The following is a 19,830-nucleotide window of genomic DNA, read 5'->3' on the forward strand; positions in this document are numbered from 1 at the left end:
CAATGTCAGACCTCAAAAAGAACAGACAGTTGGCCAAATCATTTGGGGTTTTTCCCTCAATGGCCCCCAAACAGAGCTTCCAACTGAGACAGCACAACAGGAATCAGAAATATGTGGGCAGACAAGCTGAGCAGATCTTATGTCACCATCCACAACTGGACTTACCTCAGGCCTATCTTCAAGAGCTTGATCTGTTTGCTGTGAGAGATTTCAGAAAAGCAGCCCTCTTCTGCTTGTGGGCCACATGCAACCCATTATTGATGGAAGTCACATTCCAACTGAAATGGCAAAATTATCTGTTCATTTGCTGTTGGGGCCCAAAGAATGGCAAGGCAGCCCCAGCCCAGTATTGCCCGGTGCATGATGTTAGCTGTTAACAAGTGTTACCAGTCTGCAGGTGTGGAGTGTCCACGGGAGGTGAAGACACACTTGACCAGAGTGTGGGGCTCATCAGCCGCATTCCATCACAGAGTTCCCTTGAAGACATAACACAAGGCTGCAACTTGGCAACAGAGAACCCCTTTGTGAAACACTATTCCTTGGACAGGCAGCCGGGGAAAGACACAGAAGTGGGCAGAGCAGTTCTACATGCACTGTTTCAATGAGAGTGTTGCCCTACCTCAGTCAGTCAGCTTGTTAAACTCTCAGTGTGGGACTGCAGCTGAAGGCGGAAACTGAAAACAGAGTTGCACTTACCTGTAACTGTTGTTAATTGAGGTCTTTGATGCAGACACACATATTCTCCCTCCTGCTCTGCTGTGAGCTCTTATGCTACCTGGTAATGCAGAGGTCTCCAGTGGCAAAGCAGAAACTGGGGGTGGGGTGGGAGGCTTCTTCATCCCATATATGTGACTCTTGGAGAGAAAAACTCATGTGTTTTGAGCCGGATGGGATGGGCACCCCCTCCCTAGCTGTGGAACTAGGAAAAATCTTTCGATTGGCAGACCTGCATGGAGGCATAGACCCAATGTATGCCTGCACTGAAAACCTCAATGACCAGCAGTTACAGGTAAGTGCAACTATGGTTTTTTTCATGCTGTCTTTTTCCCATCTACTTTAAGACAGAAATTTTCTCACCTTTTAAGATTGAATGCTTCAGTGCAAGCTTTTATAGATGGTTAACTGGCAGCAAGATATTGAGTAATTGGGATATTTGGCTTTTCTATAGTTCTTGGGGAAACCAGTGCCTGAGATACTTTGGACCATTTAGGTATGAATGTCTTGTTGCAAGCTGTTGGGGCTCCCCATAGAGAGAGAACATTGAGTTAAAGCAGAAATGTCACTGCATGCAGAGCAGTGATAATTAGGACAAACTAAGCAACAGTAACACAGAAATGATAACCAACTTCAGAACAGTTTGAGATGCTACCAAAAAATTCTCAAAGGGCCTTATGCTTTTTCTTAAGCTAAAGAGCCAGGTACATTTGGCTTTATCCAGTGGTATTCCTACAAACAAGCGCATGAGATATTGAAATTACACTGTGTGTGTGTGTGCCTGCCAGCCTCCCTCCTTCCCTGTCTGTCTGTAGACTGTGTTGTCCAGTCCAGTGGCTCAAGTTATCTAGAAAGGACCTGAAATCTTGTGCAGGAGGGGCAGGTGACAAAATACGTTGAGAAGAAATATGCTGCAGTTTTCTTACCAATGTGCATAATACCCATTTAGATATTTGTTAGTTTCGCAACTGTATGAAGCTTCCTTATGGGTCAGACCGTTGGTCCATTTAGCTCAGTTTTTACTACTCTGGCAGAGTCTCAAGAAGGAAAAGGTCTTTGCCAACTTCTGCTTCTTGAGATCCCTTAACTCTGTGATAGCGAACTTTTTTGAGACCGAGTGCCCAAATTGCAACCCAAAACCCACTAATTTATCGCAAAAGTGCCAACAGCAATTTAACCTGAATACTGAGGTTTTAGTTTAGAAAAAACGGTTGGCTCCGCTCTGCACCTCTCTAGCATCTCCGCCTCCTCTGCCTCTGCCCCCACTTTGGGTAGCAGCCACCCAGAGCACAGGCACCAGGCCTGCCAGTCGAGTCCTCCCTGTTCGCCACGGTGCGCGCACATCGTGCCCAGCAGCCCAGACAAGCCTGGATGTGTGTGTGGGGTGGCATTTTCTGCCCCCCACATGATGAACTCTATGCGTGCGTGCCCACAGAGAGGGCTCTGAGTGCCACCTCTGGCACGCGTGCTATAGATTCGCCACCACTGCCTTAACTGGTCTGTAGATGTTGACTCTGGGACCTTCTGCTTGCAGAGCATGTGCTTTGCTAGTGAGCTTCATCTTTCCCCACCTTATAAGTCCTGTCTTGTCAGGGCTATGTGCATTGAGTCTCTTGTGGTAAATGAGAACCAAAGTATTGCTTGCGTATACATGAAATTGTCCATATTCTATCAGCAGCTCTTAGAATGCTTGAAAGTACTTGTCCTGGGTGCTGGAAGAAGGACGTGTTGGTCAACTGGAACTCGCTGTTGAGATCAGTGTTCAGGTGTGATATTTTACTACCTGCAGCTTCAGATGTCCTAACGTTCCACTCTTGTGATTTCAGCTGCTCTTGGTGTTCAGCAACCCTCCTTACTTGGGGCATCTCCCACCATATATACCCAACAAACAGCATTGGCGGCGGCAGGCCTCACTACTCAGACTCCAACGAATTATCAGCTCACTCAGACAGCTGCTTTGCAACAACAGGCTGCAGCTGCTGCCGCCGCATTACAGCAGGTAAAGGGAACTGACTGCATGCTGTCAGTGATGACACTGTGAAGCAAATAACATTAATCTGCTAAAGATTTTTAAAATGTTGATCAAGTCACTTCACTACTGCATCCGTAACAAATAAATCTCTAGTTTTTGTACAGCACCTTTCTTCTAGGATTTCTTTTTTCCCTGGAATTGCTAGTGTCATTTGGCTAATTATCCTGCATTTTTGGTTTTGTAATTTACCTTCACAGATGTATGTATATCCTTTTATTGGAGACAAAGGCTATTTATTTATCATATTGGCCATATTTCACACACTAGCATTTTGGAGGTGAAAACTGAGTTTTCAAAATAGGTTTTCCCTTAAAACAGACTGTATAAATGAGGACAACTGGAAATATAGTCCTCCTCCTGACCACTACTTGCTACTTTTTACAAAATGCACTGCTAGGAAACTCCATAATGCCAACTATGATCTTGACATAGGCTTTCCATTGTGGGGAGCAGCCCCCCACTTTAACTTTTGGGATCTGTTTTGCAAAACTCAGATTTTCCCAAGTTTGCAGAAATATCTTTCATAATCTAGCCCCGCAGTATGGCATTTTTTAAAATCTGAGCTCAAGCTCAGGGTTTATCTAAAACACTGTATCATTCAGTTGTATAATATTTATGGGAAAATATTCAGAATTTATTTCTTTTCCACTAATAATTTCTAGTTACCAATCATCCTGATTTTGTATTTTTTTCAGCAGTATTCACAACCTCAGCAGACCCTCTATAGTGTACAACAGCAGGTTTGTTTTAACTTCTTAACGTTGTCAGTATCCTAATCAGTAATTGTCTTGACTGTGAATTCCTCTCATCCAAACCAAGAAATTAATCATCAGGAATGTAGCAGCTTTCCCCCCGCAAATTAATTTAGTCTTGTGTAAAACCCCTGAATGTAGAAACTAAGGAATATCTTTCCCCATTTTGTTCTCAGCAGTACTTGCTCTCCATGTGTCTACAAATTGTGAACTAGCTTCATAGTCATTTTGTTAGCCCGCTGTGAAATTCAGTTAGCACCATTGTACTGCAATAGTATTACATAGGTATCATTTCATCAGACTGAATTACTCTTATTCTTTGATTCTTTCCCTGGCTTTTGAGAGATGTTGGTCCTCTCACTTTATGACTCATCTGTTCTTGTCCCATGCAAATAATTTTTAATTTACAAACTCATTTGTTTGTGATTTACATAGGGAAGAAGAGCTACAGAAATATGTTTTTTCCCAAGTACAAAAAAGTACTGTAGGACATAAAAAGTAACATTTTTGTGAGGCTTTTAAAAAATTAATTAGTCTGTTTTTCCAGTTTTTCCATACTAGATCTAAGACTTTTTGTACTTGGAATTTTAAAAAGCTGTTTTGGGTTTTTTTTTTCTTTTTGGGTTAAAATTTGTGCTGAAATCTTTTATTTGCAGTTTTTTGCCTGGAAAAGTCTTTTATTGGCAGGGTATGTCATAGCCCAGATGAATAAAATGACAATGTTAGATGATTTGCAAAAGTAGGCACTGATGTCAGCCTACAGAATTCTTGAATACAGGCATAATGGTTATGAGTACATTTGACATATTTTCTTTGAACTTTATAAATGCTGAATTGCAGTTAAAGAGAACAGAATTGCAGAGTGTTTAAAAACTAATTCATGATCTTATTTTTTAAGTTGCAGCAACCTCAACAAACTCTTTTAACTCAGGTTAGTTGTTCTAAATGTGATCTCTATGAGTCTTCAACCCACATTTTTGCAGCTTTGCCGTATTTAAAATTCTTAAAACATAATAACCCTTCTGTTTATTTGCATGTATAATATACGTTTGTTGTTATGTTGCTTTCACATGGAACCTAAGAGTACATTTCTTCAAAGGAAAAGTTTCCTTCTAAAGAGTAATCATTCCTTCTGACTGAGTTTTAGAAGGAATATGTCTGTTATAGTTCTTAGTCATTTATAGGCTAATTCTCAGCATGGAATTTATTTTTAAGTATGTCTGCTTAAGATGGCAGACTTGATAGAATATATACTCTGTGGGGGAAAAAGATGATACTAGGGTTGTATATTCCTCCACCACAGAACAAAGCACGCTGGATCTTCTTTGTTATAGAATGTTCTGCCTGGGTCCTAGTGCCTACCTAGCTCTGTTCCTCCACCCTTTTGAAAGTGGTTCAATCAATTATAAATGCTCTTGTATCAAAGTACCATGTTCAGTAATGCACAAAATAATGCTTTTGACAGGCAACATGTAAAAATCAATGATAATTTTCATATTTGTTTGGGGCTATATTCTAATGCGAGAGAATACAATTTTTTCAATTGCTGCACCTCACTGACTATACTATCATCTTTTTGTGGAACAGAGTATAGTAACTTGAAGATGTTTCTCATAATACAAAAATAATTGGAACAATGATGAACAAAAAGTTATTTCCCCCAAGCAACCTGCTTTTAAGTTTGAAAACTCCAGAGTATGTTTTTGCCTTTGGTCCTTCAGAAGGGAAATGATGGGTTGGATCCTGTGAATATCCTGGAAATACAGAATAGTATGAATTTCCTACGATCTGAGAGTGTCTTGTCGACAAAATACTGTTGGATGTAGGGGGCTTCAGTAATTAACACCAACATCCTACATCCAAAAGGCAATAAATATTTGATTTGACTTTTTAAAAAACTCCTTGAACCTCTATTTTAAAATGTGTGCTGGTCCTAAACTTTCTGTATTATGATATGCACATGGAACTTTTACTGGGAGGCAGTGTGATAGAATGGCTAGGGTGTCAGACTGATCTGAGATTCACAGGTTTGATTCCCCACTCCTACCATGGAGGCTCCCTGGCTGACTGTGGTCCAGTTATACCTCACAGGCTGATTATTGTGAGGCTAAAGTGGAGGTGATGACAACAGTGTTAATAAGCCACTTTATGGAGAAAAGTGGGGTACACATATCTAAAAACAATACACTTGGGTGTACAAGTCTTTCCTATTTGTTTATAAAAATATAAGCAAGCCAGCAGTTTGCAGAGAATTTTAGGCGGATTGATGAAGCAGCAAAAGTGCAGTTACAGTTGGCTATAAAGCTGTAGCGTGGATTTTTTTTCTCCACCCGTCCTAATATTACTGTCATTTTTCGTGTTATGCCTTTTGTTCAAAATGTTTCTTCTCGTCCCTATCTTTTTTCAAGAGCCACGTTTGTTCTCACGTTGTTTCCTTTTCCGTTCTGCACGCAGCCGGCGGTGGCACTGCCCACGAGTCTCAGCCTGTCTACTCCTCAGCCAGCAGCGCAGATCACTGTTTCTTACCCAGCGCCACGGTCAAGCCAGCAGCAGACCCAGCCCCAGAAGCAGCGTGTTTTTACCGGGGTGGTGACCAAGCTGCATGACACGTTTGGCTTTGTCGACGAAGATGTCTTCTTTCAGCTCAGGTAAGTCGATTCTGCTGCCTGCAGACAATTTCGGGCAGTGCTGTACAAATGTGCTACAGGCCCTTTCATCATTGGCAGAGCCCGAAATGGTCGTTCCATGGTCCTTTTCCTTAAGTGCTTCATGTTCTTGATCCTTACAAGAAGTCTGTAAGACAGGCCAGTAATGCTCCTCTGTTGCGGACTAGGGGGTTGTTGTGGTGGAGGGAGTTGTTTGTCTTGTATAGTCTAAAAGCCTGAGATTAATCCTGTTCTTGTTTAACAATTTTTCTGAAGCTTCTGTAGTGAAGCTGATGGGCCCAGTCTTCTAACAGTGTGACTGTTTTTTAACATTGTGCAGTGCTGTTAAAGGGAAGACTCCTCAAGCAGGAGACAGAGTGTTGGTGGAAGCAACATATAACCCCAACATGCCTTTCAAATGGAATGCACAGAGGATTCAGACGCTACCAAATCAAGTATGTTCAGCTGCTTTCTCTGCCTCCTCTTGGCACCTTTTAGCATGAAGCTCACTCACGAGGCACATTCCCTTGTTTCCTCCCTAGAACCAGACTCAAACCCAGCCTTTACTCAAGACCCCTCCACCTGTGCTTCAGCCCATTGCGCAGCAGACGGCATTCAGCGTTCAGGCACAGCCGCAACCACAGTCGCTGCTGCAGGCACAAATATCTGCGGCTTCTATAACGCCTTTGCTTCAGACACAACCTCAGCCTTTGCTGCAGCAGCCACAGCAGAAAGGTATTCATTCCCTTAAAATGTAACCTGTATTGTCTTCTGTTAACAACTGAAGTCTTGTTGAAGCATTCAAATTTGCATAAAACGCACAAGAATGTAAGTGGCTGAAGGCTTTGTTGCCTGTACTTTGTGTTGTCATTGTCTAGAGAAAGCATGTAGAACAACAGGACTACTAAAGTGTCTAGGAAATAAGGTTCTCTTGTGGACCATTGTTTTTGTGAGAGTTTACCATTTGCAGCTGTGGCCTTCCTAAAAAATTAAACGGCATGAGAGCCAAATTTGGTTTAGTGTCACTGATAAGATGGTTTCAGAATAGATATAGACCTTTTGACATTTCCTAGTGAGTTGCATAGTTTCCATGGTGTCTTAGTGGTGGATTGGTGGGCGCTTCCTTTTTACTAGTCTGCATTTGAAATTATAGTCTCACACTTGTAGGCTGTTTCCATGCCCTGAACATATGCTAGAGGGGCAAACTTGTTTACCATATGAAGTGTGGCATGGTGGTAAAAATAAACAGCAGTATTTTTATGAAATGATGGTATCATATTGCTGCAGGTTTCATGGAAGAAGAAAACCTGTACCTCTAGTAAAAAACATCCTGATGAATATAGTTTTAAGATGTGTAATTTAAACACAGAAGCCTATACAATCTGAAAAGAGAAATAAAGGCATTTCATTAGACTGAATATTCTGCTTCTTATGCCGACTGCTGTCATTTGGTCATTAGATTGTTGTCACAGTCATTATTGTGTAAATATTGGGGTACCTGTTCCACTGTTGGGAAAAAATGTTAATCATTTAGCAAATATGTTCTTTTGTAGTTGGGTTAATGATATTGGGAAAGCTTTAAAGCATGTGGGGTTTCTTTTTCTAGCTGGTTTGCTACAGCCCCCTGTTCGAATTGTTTCACAACCTCCGCCGGCACGAAGACTAGATCCGCCACCCAGGTTTTCTGGGCGAAATGAGAGGGGAGACCCCATGGCTAACAGAAAAGATGACAGAAGGTGTGATTTAATAATTCTACTCCATTTTTCTATGCATACTAGAAGGAATGAAAGATAAACTTTTGAAGTTTGAATTTAAATACTGCCCATTTTTAAAGTACTGTAACAAAATGATAAATTCTGTATTAATTGGTGCTTACTGCTGTTGGTTTTAGAGAAATAGGTTATCAACTCTGTGTTCATAACGCTGCAGAGGCTATAACGAGACATTTATATTTCATATACGGTTAAGTCGTGAAAGAGAACGTGAAAGGCGTAGGTCACGTGAAAGATCACCCCAGAGAAAACGCTCTAGAGAGAGATCACCTCGACGAGAGAGGGAAAGATCCCCTCGAAGACCTCGGCGAGTTGTGCCCCGTTACACGGTCCAGTTTTCCAAGTTTTCATTAGACTGGTATGTAATTTATCAACTAAGTTTTTGTATTTATGTATGGAAAGAACTTCTCAGCCATAAAATATGTGTACGTGGGACAAATCAAATCAATGGACAGTTAAGAAGTACAAAACTGTATGCTTTGAGTCTCTTGCCTTTTTGATGCACATTATGCATACACTGTTTTATTGGTAATTGGCTTTCCTTCCCATATACATTATGTAGCAGTGCGATCTAAATTATGCTGTTCAGGCAATTAAGGGGGTGAGTCATGTGTGTGTTAAATTATGGCTGTAGAATCCCTATCACCATGGTATTTGTAAACATCATGGAGATACCTTTAGACAGGATAAATATTGAAGGGGCAAATTCATGTATATTGTGCTATTGTATGACTGGTGTGAAGTTTGGGAGCACAATTCAGCTTGTTGAAAATTTTGATTTTCATTTTTTAAGCATGTTTTAAGACCCCTTAGGCCTAAAAGTGTGTGGAGAATGCAGATGCCCATGAAAAGGGAGTTTTCATTTGTATGGGTTGCAAACTTCTCTCCTTGCTACTTTAATACAAGATATGCTCAAGATATAACAAGCCCGTATTACTGTGGTTTGAATGTTGTCAGCAAAGGAGAGGTGGCAGCTTTTGTCTGTCATAGCCATATCTCATGGTGGACATAGCTAGTGATATGAACTTTTGGAGGAACAGTGTAGGTTTGTGTGTGCACGCACTGTCAAGTCAAAGCTGGCTCATCCCGTTAGGTTTTCAAGGCAAGAAACATTTGGATGTGGTTTGCCATTGCCTGAACCCTGGAAGTTCTTGGAGGCTGCCCATCCAAATTCTAACAAGGGCCAACCCTGCTTAGCTTCTGAGATCTGATGAGATCAGCCTAGCCTAGAGATATCCAGGTCAGGGCTGAAGAAATAACTGACCCTGAAGTAAATTTCCTGGGGAGCACTGGTGTCTGGTTAAAACAATGGCTAGTTGGTTTGGGTTTACAGAATACTTTGCGTGATGAACTTTCAAGTTTAGGGAGTTCCAGTTGCTTAATAGTATTTACACGGGATACAAATTTAATAGTTTTGTTTTTTGTTCACCGTGACACAAAAAATATTTGTAAAATATTGCTGAGGCCAAACTTTTTCACCCTCAGATCTCTTGTAAAATATATGTTCTTATTGTTTAAAGCCTTAGTTGTGATATGATGGAACTGAGACGGCGTTATCAGAACTTGTACATTCCCAGTGACTTCTTTGATGCTCAGTTTACCTGGGTGGATGCTTTTCCAATGTCGAGGCCATTTCAGCTGGGCAACTACTGCAATTTCTATGTGATGCATAGAGAGGTAGATCCTCTGGATAAAAACTGTGCTGTTCTGGATCCCCCAGATGCTGATCATCTGTACAGTGCCAAGGTATGTAAAATATCCTCCATACCACTTCTTGCATAGAAGCTTTGAAAGATAGAGTAATCTCCTAGAAGTATTCTTTTGATTCCTCTACTTCAGGGATAGGGAACCTGCGGCTCTCCAGATGTTCAGGAACTACAATTCCCATCAGCCCCTACCAGCATGGCCAATTGGCCATGCTGACAGAGGCTGATGGGAATTGTAGTTCCTGAACATCTGGAGAGCCGCAGGTTCCCTACCCCTGCTCTACTTTCAGTGGATCTTTGATAGTTATTGTGACACATAACTAGCATTTCAGCATCCATATGAAGGCTGAATAGCATTTGCCCTGATATTTCTACTTGGACATAATTTGTGCTTTGGGCAAGCAAGAGGCTATTAGCAGTCAACCAAGAAGAGAGAAAGCCACTGAAGGTTCTGAGATGCTTTACTCTTCCAAACATCTGGGTCTCTTTTTTAAACCCTTTGTGCATAGGAGTGACCCTTCTAAACTCAGCAGAACAAACTAAGTTCATGGTGTGTTACATACAGAGATGACCTTGCAGGTGTGTCAGTGTTTTTCCACTTGAGCTGCAGTCCTCCCCACCCCACCGATTGCATCTCATGCTGCATTCGACAGTCCACTTGTCTTCAGGAGAAGTTTGGGGGATGGGGTGCTGAAAAAGTCTAGCAGGGAATAAAAATCTTTTGCTTCAGTAGAGCTCTGTGGTTCTTTGCACTCATCCCAATGTCTGATAGAGGTTAATCTTTTATACATGGTTTATCCACATCACAATAGAGAGCAAGTGTGGTTAGGAGTAGTGGAATCTGATCTGGAGAACTGGGTTTGAGTCCATACTCCTCTTCATGAATGGCGGGCTCTTATCTGGTGAACTGGATTTGTTTCCCTGCTCTTACACATGAAGCCTGCTGGTGACCTTGGGCTAGCCACAGTTCTCTTCAAACTCTCTCAGCCCCAGCTACCTCACAAGGTGCCTGTTGTGGGGAGAGGAAGGGAAAGGAGTTTGTAAGCCCCTTTGAGTCTCCTCCTTCATCTTCAATACAATAAATAGGAGTCCAGCAGCACCTTAAAGACTAACATGTATTGCAGCAGAAACTTTTGTAGATTGGAACTCACTTCATCTGCTCCTCTGATTCAAGGACGCTCATGCTGAATAAATTGTGTTAGTCTTTAGAGTGCCATTGGAACTGTGGCTTATTTTGCTGCTGCAGACTTGGCTACCCATCTGGATTTAACTTATCCGTTGTTTCTTCCTGCATTAACAGGTGATGCTCATGGCAAGTCCTAGCATGGAAGATCTCTTTCATAAATCATGTGCCCTCGCTGAAGATCCTCAAGAGGTTCGGGATGGGTTTCAGCATCCTGCTAGACTTATAAAGGTAAAAATAAGTGTTTCTAGCTAAAAAACAAAAACCCTTTGCTATAAGTCCATGCAGTTCTTACATACAGTGTTCCAACTGAGGACATCATATCCCTGTATTAACATTTTTATCAATAAAGTGTTGTCTCAGATCTTACGGAGCTGTCAGTGGTCTTCCATGCAGATTACTGAGTCACATCTGATAAGTTCCAGCAGTTTTTACAGCATCAGGTGTTTCCAGAACGATGCCACTGCATGAACAAAAGGCACTTCTGTTCTGGCGAAAAGTGTATGTGTGTACGTACTACTGTCTGTCATCAATTCTACCTTTTCTGTCTGCAAATGTCCCCCAAAGCGGAGGCAGGGGGTGAGTTAGAGTGACTTTCACTCTTGTAGGCTTCCAACTCACAGGCACTCCTGAGAGCAAATTGCATCAAATTGAGAAAACAGCATACTTTGTTTCAGAAACTAAGTAGAATTAAGTCAATTGAAACTAACAGAATGTTACTGTTTAAGGTGCCATGGTATCTCTAGGGACGTTTAAATTACTCGACTTTGTCAACATTTACATGGAACTTTGAAAATAATTTGGTATTTCTGATATTTTACTGCATGGATATTTGTGAACAGCTTTTACATTTTTGCTGCATGTACTAACACAGTTACAGAGCTTTAGTGGAAGTCTTGCAAAAACAGAATGAGTGATGATGTCTAAACCTATTCCATTACTGAATGTGCTGTGGATAAACCAAGCTGAACTCTTTCTGGAGCAAGACTTTCGCTTGCAGATTTTAGGCTAACAGCTTGTCATAGTTTTATCTCCTTGTAAATGGGGGGAAAGTAAGGTGTGTGTAATTTTAATGCTTCGGGCAGTGTTCCTGCAACTCTGATAACCTCCCCCCATCCCGGCAGAGAAATGTAAAAGAGCCTTTTCTTGTCTAGTTTTTAGTGGGTATGAAAGGTAAAGATGAAGCCATGGCTGTAGGAGGACATTGGTCTCCCTCCCTGGATGGACCTGACCCGGAGAAGGACCCCTCTGTGCTGATTAAAACAGCTATCCGTTGTTGCAGAGCTCTTACAGGGATTGACTTGAGTGTTTGCACGCAGTGGTACGTATCATATTCTCAAAAAATATCCTGGAAAAATTGATGCATGTTTAAAACCCTCATGAAGGTGTTACCTGGCAAACCAGCCTCTTTCTTTCTTCATCAGCAATCAGTAGTCATGCAGGTAAACTTCTCAGAGTGATACACTAGTGGGCAACACAAATGTGATTTGGTGCCAAAAGGTTTGAAGGACAGCGAATATTAAAATTATGCTATTGTTTTACATTTTGCAATGCCTGTATGTTAAAATATTTTTCATTTCACGCATAGCTGGAGAAGATCGTCAAGAGAACTTCATTTCATTATTCTCGTTTTATAAATAGATGTTTTGGACAGCCATATTTTCTCTTGGTGGATTTACTACTTAATGTATTGAATGACAGTGTGCAAAATGAAGCACTGCTGTGCATTAAACTCTAAAAATTAAGATCCTTCCCCTTTTTTATAACAGTCAACACACTTTAATGCAAAGGGTGTGGTTCACCACCTTCAGCAGTTAATATTTCAATCATTCCTTACTGATTGTGGAGTAGATTTCAGGAATTTCCAAAAGAGAACATATGGCTTTCGTTTTTTTTTCTTTAGAAAAAATTCAGGTTGTCGCAGCAAAGTTTCTTTACTTGATGTGCTACAGTGATCTAGGCTCTATAAAAATGTGTTGTAGAATTTTTTTTCCAACATGCTTCTTCCCTTGCAACAGGTACCGTTTTGCAGAGATTCGCTACCATCGCCCTGAGGAGACCCACAAGGGGCGTACGGTTCCAGCTCATGTGGAGACAGTGGTTTTATTTTTCCCGGATGTTTGGCATTGCCTTCCCACCCGCTCAGAGTGGGAAACCCTCTCCCGAGGATACAAGCAGCAGCTGGTCGAGAAGCTTCAGGGGGAACGCAAGGAGGCTGATGGAGAACAGGCACTGAACGCTAATCCCTTTTTCTATTTCTGCTTCTCACAGGCACAGGAACACAGGCACAAAACGCACACCACATGCTACACAACAAACATACATAGGAGGAACATAACTGGTAACAAGGACTGGTAAACCAGCTTTCAGCAGTGTAGAATCCTTGTTGTTGTTATCTGGTTGCGGCTAGCAGACTAACTTAAAAAGCGTGTGCTGATACTGCAAGTGGACCTTTAAATCGTGCACTCGATGCCTGCATCATCGTGCATCTGATCTTAGAACTAGTTGCTGGAATCTGGGACCAGTTGTTGAGTGAGATTCAGTTTTAAAAGTTGTCTTCAGCATTTTTGCCATTTGACAAAACTTCTCAGTTTTCTCCCGTATGTGTTAGCCTTTTTTTTTTTAAGTGATGATTGGAAATAGAGAAGCCATTTAAAATAACCTAGTTTTTTTAGGCTATGTGGCTGATTGGCATCTTGATACATGTAAAAGGTCTTAACAAAATGAGGACTGTATTGGGTGGTTTGAAAAACTGGGGAAGGTCACACACTGTGTGGTTAGAGGTGACCAGCAGTGTGTGTGTGTCCCTGATGTCCTTTGTGTTGTTGTTTATCACCCTTTTGTGTTTCACAGAGATGACTATTATTGGCTGATGAGAGAGGTACTGTGATCCATTATAAAGTAGTAGACTGTGTGCTTGTGACTTTGTTGAAATGGCAACTTTAGGAGAAGACTGTCTGATGAAACAGTTGTGACCTTGCCCAGATCAGCAGCAGAATTTAAGTCAAAAAAACCCTTCTACTTTTTAAGGTTTCTAAAGGGCAATGTCTTTATTTCATTGTTCAGGATGAAGAGGAAAAGGATGATGGGGAAGCGAAAGAAATTTCAACTCCTACTCATTGGTCAAAACTTGATCCAAAGGCGATGAAGGTAACCTCTGTTTTAAAAGTGTTTAAATGACAGCCCTGAGGATGTGATCAAATACTACCATGCTGATTTTTATCGAGTAGTGTACCGTGCTTTCATAAGAGAAATCCTTGACAGTTATGGTTAAATTAAACTATTGGATGATAACGAAGCATGCACTTTGAAAGACTTTACTGTTTCAGAAGTTGACAAAGGAGTATGTGAACCATATAGTTCAGAATTTTGTGGAGTAACATATATACTTATTCATTGAATAGCCACTGTGTACTACTTTACCGACTAGGTTAATGACCTACGCAAGGAATTAGAAAGTCGAAATCTTAGCTCAAAGGGTCTGAAATCCCAGCTGATAGCCCGGCTAACAAAGCAGCTGAAAGTGGAGGAGCAAAAAGAAGAACAGAAAGAATTGGAGAAGTCTGAAAAAGAAGATGAAGAGGAAGAAGAGAGGAAATCTGAAGATGACAAAGAGGTGGATGTCTGGCAATTTTACTTGACTACAAAACATGGTATAAATGTTAGTTGGTAGTTAAGCTGAATGTCAGAGAGGTGCAGGAGAGGAAATGTTCACTATCTGAGGGGTGTGAATTTTGATTTAGTGTTTATTTAAATTTAATTTTTAAAATCATCTATCAACTCACACATTGTTGGCATGAGGTGTTCTTTCCCCATGGCTGTTTCACTCCGCTGGATGAAAGTAACACAAGGCTGGGTTAATGGGAGTATTTCCTTCCCACTCACGTGTTTCCCAATACCCAGGGAGGTGATGGAACCAGTTGTCCTAACCACTTTCAGTACTACTCTTGAGGCTTCAGTTCTGGCAACATCAGCATCCTTTGAGATATATTTAGCTAAAAGACAAGCGTGTAGTAGGTACACCCTTGTTTTTATGCTCCTCCTCTCTGGAAAGAGCATTACAGATGCACTTGTGTTTAAACAGATTTACTAGCCATTTAACTTGCCCTTGATTCAGGACATTTACCAGGTCTGTGCTTCATGGAAGACCAGCACTGCCTTCCCTTGCAACATGCAAATGACAAAACAATATTTATAACCCTTTTTCCCTTGTCAAGTCACTGACAATTTACAGTGGCTCAGTTGGGTTTTCAAGGCAAGAGACGTCAGAGGTGGTTTGCCATTGCAACCCTGGACTTCCTTCATGTTCTCCTGTCAAAATACTAATCAGGACTGACCCTGCTTAGCTTCTGAGATCTGATAAGCTCAGGCTAGCCTGGGCTAGCAGGTCAGGGCAATAATCTTACCCCTCAGAGTGGGACAAAAGGGCACTCCCCCAATTTGCTTTATGGCTAAGTGGAGATCTGAACTTGTGTTCAGGTTCTTTCCTCTGTTGGCTGCCTAGACACCACGTCATATGTGATGTCACCTGCATAGGGGAAGGGAGCAATGGGCAGTGAAGAGTAAGCATCTAGACTGAGACTTTGGTATCATCTGAAGTTCCTGCTTTAAAATTGGCTTCCCAACTGCTTAGGAAGAAGAAAGGAAACGTTTAGAGGAAGTGGAACGCCAGCGGCGAGAGAGAAGATACATCTTGCCTGATGAGCCCGCAATCATTGTGCATCCCAACTGGGCAGCGAAAAGTGGAAAATTCGACTGCAGTATTATGTCCCTTAGTGTTCTTTTGGACTACAGACTGGAAGATAACAAAGAGCATTCCTTTGAGGTAATAATGTCTTTGCATAACTTCCCTGAATATTTTTGCAGTCCGCTTTACTGATTTGTTTTCCACTTGCTTAGCTGAAGTTAGTAAGTGTAAGAAAAAAAAAGTCAGGTCATGAACGGTTAAACTTCACCTGCCTGTTAAGACTGGCTAAAATTACAGTGATAATGACCGTGGGAGCTTCTTAATCAAAGATTTGACGAAATGGTCATTTTTCTTAGTAGATTTTGTTGTTGGGGTTTGTTTGTTTTGCAGAATTACATTTTATGTGAATATTAATATGAATCCTATAAAATAGGAATATTTTATTTCTTTTTATTTTACTTAAGAGTGCTTTCAGTTTTGCTTTTGAGCTTTTAACTATTTCATATTTTCATTTTGTGATGAAGCAACAATTGTTAATTACTTGTTGCATTAGAGGAAAATTACAACTCTGTTCCTACACTGTGCTGTCACTAGGGTCTTCGGACCTGTCACTTGCTCCCTCATCCACCAAGTCTTTGCATGTGATTGATTTCCAAATAGGATCTGCATGATAAGAGAGGTCAACTTTGCCACTGAGTCACTGAGTGTCCTGGAGCAAGGTCTTCTTTTTCCACCTTTTCCACTTACCTCTGCCACCTGTCTGCCTTATTATGCTTTTAAGCAGAAAGGTTCAGAGGTGGGATCCAACCAGTTCTCACCACTTCTCTAGAAGTGGTTACTAATTTTTTCTGAGTGCTGAGACGGGGCTACTAAAGCAACCTCCCTGCCCAATAGGGACTGGAGGTGCGTGTGTGCGGCGGTGCCACTGTTTGAATCTCAGCACCATCGGAACCTGTTATTAAAATTTTTGGATCCCACCACTGGAAAGGTTGCACAATATCAAACAAATTAGAGATCTTAGGGCTACTGATATTCCTTGTACAGGTTTCATTATTTGCGGAACTCTTCAATGAAATGCTTCAAAGGGATTTTGGTGTCCGAATCTACAAATCGTTATTGTCCCTTCCTGACAAGGAAGATAAAAAAGATAAAAAGAACAAAAAGGATGAGAAAAAAGAGAAAAGGGAAGACAGAGAGGATGAAAATGATGATCCAAAGCCTAAAAGAAGGAAATCTGGAGATGAAAAAGATAAAAAGGATGAGCGAGATGACAGGAAGGTCAGTGGATAATTTCCCAACAATCTCTCTAAGTTAAGAGCAGGTGTGGGAAGGGAAGTAATTTCAAAAAACAAACTAATTATTTAATGCTAACATAGTTAATAGTTTTTGATAGGAAATTCATCATAGATGTTTTCCTATTATAGATTTCAAGTAATTAAAATCAGACAATGAAAATGTGTACTAGAAAAATTTGGGGAGGGGGGGTGGAGGGCGCTGTTCATTCCTGTTTTTTAAGTCTGGCCCATAGGTGGGCATTTGGGGACCCAGGCAAGATAACTTGGTTCCTTTTGTCATCTTCTACAAGCAAGAGTCCCGCCCAACACCAGATAATTTGTTCATTCCACAATCTTTTTCAACTCCATTACCAAGGAGTCACCTTGTGCTAAATCATGGTTTTCTGGGTGACATGAATGCTGATAATCCCTGGACTATGCTAATATTTGAGAATTAATTCCAGAGAGAAGATAAGAGGAAAGATGATTCCAAAGATGACGATGAAATGGAAGATGACAATAACCAAGATGAATATGATCCAATGGAAGCTGAAGATGCAGATGATGATGACGATGGTATACTGGGCATGATTGTTTTAATTAAAAGAACCCAGATGCAAATACTTTTTCTGCCTGGGTAAAATTGCAGATGTTCAGTCACTCTTATGTGGTTGGGGCAGTTAGGCTGACATGTTTAACAGACTGTTTAATAGGCCTTGTGTATTCAGTGAAAGTCTGAACTATCTGATTTCCATTTTTGCTAAACGTGGAACCAAAGTGGTCCACAAAACAACTAATCTTCCACCTGCCTGTTGTTTTGCCTCCCTTTTTAAGATGAAAAATGGAATCCCTTAAATCTCACAGGGAAATGCATTTCTTCATTAAAAGGTACTTGTAATGAAGCTGTAATATGATATATGTTGCAAGTAACTTCTGTTTCCATAGATAGGGATGATGAGGAAATGAGTCGTCGAGATGACAGAAGAGAGGGAAACCGGCACTGCAAAGAAAGGGCTTCTAAGGATAAGGTACTTAGTATTTATCAATTCATGATGATGCTGGAAGGCCAGCCTACCAAGTATGCCTTCTTCAGCCTATAGAGAAAAGCTTGATTTGACCTGGACGCGAAGGTGCCTGTAACATCTTTTCTCTGCTGGTAATACCTAGATAGAAGACTTTATAATTTTTCTGTATAAGGAGTTATCAACCCCCCACCCCCACCCCAGCATTCTTAGGATAAAGTATTTGAATCAAACCATGACGTTGGTACACCAGTCACTTATCTGGAAAAGACTGAATAGATTTTTGCTGTGGTCCTCAAACTGAATTTGCTTGCATTTCCGAGAGTTTAAATTCTGGGGACTGGATCCAGTGATCTGCTCACTGAAGGACTGTGAATATTCCCCACTTTTCCCTCCTGCAGACCCCAGGAAACTTGCTCTCCCAGCAGTGGTATATCTGCACACAATGGCTCCCGGGGCAAGTACTGAATGGGTTCCCATCCCACCCCCAGGGCCACCCAGATTTGCACCCCACCCCTAAAATTGCACCTGCCCCCTACCTCCATTGATGCACAACCGGCTCAGTATGGACAAAAAGAAATACTTTTTCACTGAACATGTGGTTAGAATGTGGAAATTGCTACCAGAGAAAATAGTGTTGGCCTCAGGCTTTAAAAGGGGATTAGACAGATTCATGGAGATCAGATCCATCAGCAGCTACTATAAAAACAGTCCTGGTGATGAAAGGAAACCTCCACATCCAGACGCAGTAAACATCTAAATAGCAATGCCAGAAGGCAACATCAGGGGAAGGCCTCAACCTTTTTGGCCTCTTGTTGGATCTCCAGAGGAAGTGGTTGGCCACTGTGCTATACTGGATGCTGAATTGGATGGAGCAGTGGTCTAATCCAGCAGGGCTTTTCTTATGCCGCACAACCCCACAGGGTCAGCTTTCCCGTGGTCTGCTGGGGGAAGGGGGATTAAGGAGCCTTTCATGGATCAATTGCTGGATCCTCCCATTTAGATACAGAGGGATGAATTTTTCTTAGTACTTCTTTTGAATTTAGTTCCAAAGTGGGATGTCCATTAGGCAGAAAAGGAAGCATTATGTTCAGAGTTGGGAACAAGATGACACATTTGCCTTCAGAGTGCTTTAATTCTGTTAAGGGTTATATTTAGCCATGCTGGTACATATATTTTATAAAAACCAGTTGAGAAAAAAATCTTGGTTTCGGGTTTTTTTAAAGACTTTAAGGGCTTGAACCAGAGTCATCCACCCCCTCCTTCATTTAACTGATATTTGGCCACTTACAACATTCTATCCCTTCTGGAACATTTTCAGTTGTCCTTAGGCCCTTTATTGTGGTTTTTCCCCCCCTAGATTTGGCTAATTTATGTAATGACCTATGGACTTCCACATTTGAATAATTTTGTTTAAGATTCATTTGCTCTCCCACAATTGTGCCCTTTCTGGAACATTTTCAGCCTTCACATTGTTTTAATGGCTTGTTCTTCATAGATGAACCAAGTCATATTTTTCTACATTTTTGGACATGCCCCTGAATGTGTCGGGACCCAGAACTTGCTTGTGGATGGCCCAATTTTGCTGCTTCCATCACATCAGGGCAGTTATTTTGGTTATAGCAGTTGCCAGTAGTAAAAACTGTCTTACATGGGCATGAAATGTTTTCTGTTGCAGGAAAAAGACAAAACCCAAATGATAACTATTAACAGAGATCTTCTGATGGCTTTCGTTTATTTTGATCAATGCCACTGTGGGTACCTCCTAGAAAAAGACTTGGAAGAAATTCTGTACACACTTGGACTGCATCTCTCCCGCGCTCAGGTGTGTATCTTAAGCAGTTGTGTAGTTGTAAGCCTTGCGGGAAGGCAGGGTTTTTTAGTTACTCTCGAATGTTCTGTCTTGTACAGCCCCTGCATGCAACTGAAATGTAACATCTCTTGATTTTTCTGATGATGAGAAGCTTTAGGGCTTTTTGTGTATTGTTTTTGCTGACTAAGAACAACTTTCCAGTGTCATTATTTATATATCTATGTTCTATA

The 19,830-nt window shown here is 41.2% G+C and overlaps 1 protein-coding gene and 1 non-coding gene across 6 annotated transcripts in view; both read left to right on the top strand.

Moving 5' to 3' along the window:
- CCAR1 (cell division cycle and apoptosis regulator 1) overlaps positions 1-19,830 on the top strand; it is a 31,790-nt gene that overhangs the window by 7,230 nt on the left and 4,730 nt on the right. For 2 of the 5 annotated variants that reach the window (XM_048505526.1, XM_048505525.1), the window contains exons 3-21: positions 2,541-2,713; positions 3,442-3,486; positions 4,397-4,429; positions 5,953-6,146; positions 6,484-6,598; positions 6,686-6,878; positions 7,750-7,879; positions 8,112-8,273; positions 9,436-9,661; positions 10,922-11,035; positions 11,959-12,125; positions 12,823-13,033; positions 13,871-13,954; positions 14,235-14,420; positions 15,438-15,629; positions 16,536-16,769; positions 17,230-17,341; positions 17,711-17,793; positions 19,466-19,612. In XM_048505526.1, the coding sequence (XP_048361483.1) occupies positions 2,541-2,713; positions 3,442-3,486; positions 4,397-4,429; positions 5,953-6,146; positions 6,484-6,598; positions 6,686-6,878; positions 7,750-7,879; positions 8,112-8,273; positions 9,436-9,661; positions 10,922-11,035; positions 11,959-12,125; positions 12,823-13,033; positions 13,871-13,954; positions 14,235-14,420; positions 15,438-15,629; positions 16,536-16,769; positions 17,230-17,341; positions 17,711-17,793; positions 19,466-19,612 (2,801 nt within the window). The remainder of the gene's footprint in view (positions 1-2,540; positions 2,714-3,441; positions 3,487-4,396; positions 4,430-5,952; positions 6,147-6,483; positions 6,599-6,685; positions 6,879-7,749; positions 7,880-8,111; positions 8,274-9,435; positions 9,662-10,921; positions 11,036-11,958; positions 12,126-12,822; positions 13,034-13,870; positions 13,955-14,234; positions 14,421-15,437; positions 15,630-16,535; positions 16,770-17,229; positions 17,342-17,710; positions 17,794-19,465; positions 19,613-19,830) is intronic. The other 3 variants (XM_048505529.1, XM_048505528.1, XM_048505530.1) reach the window with 3 other exon arrangements.
- On the top strand, positions 11,716-11,777 carry LOC125438674. Its single transcript, XR_007245378.1, has one exon. It is a non-coding gene; the product is annotated as a small nucleolar RNA SNORD98 (small nucleolar RNA).

This window comes from Sphaerodactylus townsendi, linkage group LG08 (assembly GCF_021028975.2).
Source record: "Sphaerodactylus townsendi isolate TG3544 linkage group LG08, MPM_Stown_v2.3, whole genome shotgun sequence".
Taxonomy (NCBI): domain Eukaryota; kingdom Metazoa; phylum Chordata; class Lepidosauria; order Squamata; family Sphaerodactylidae; genus Sphaerodactylus; species Sphaerodactylus townsendi.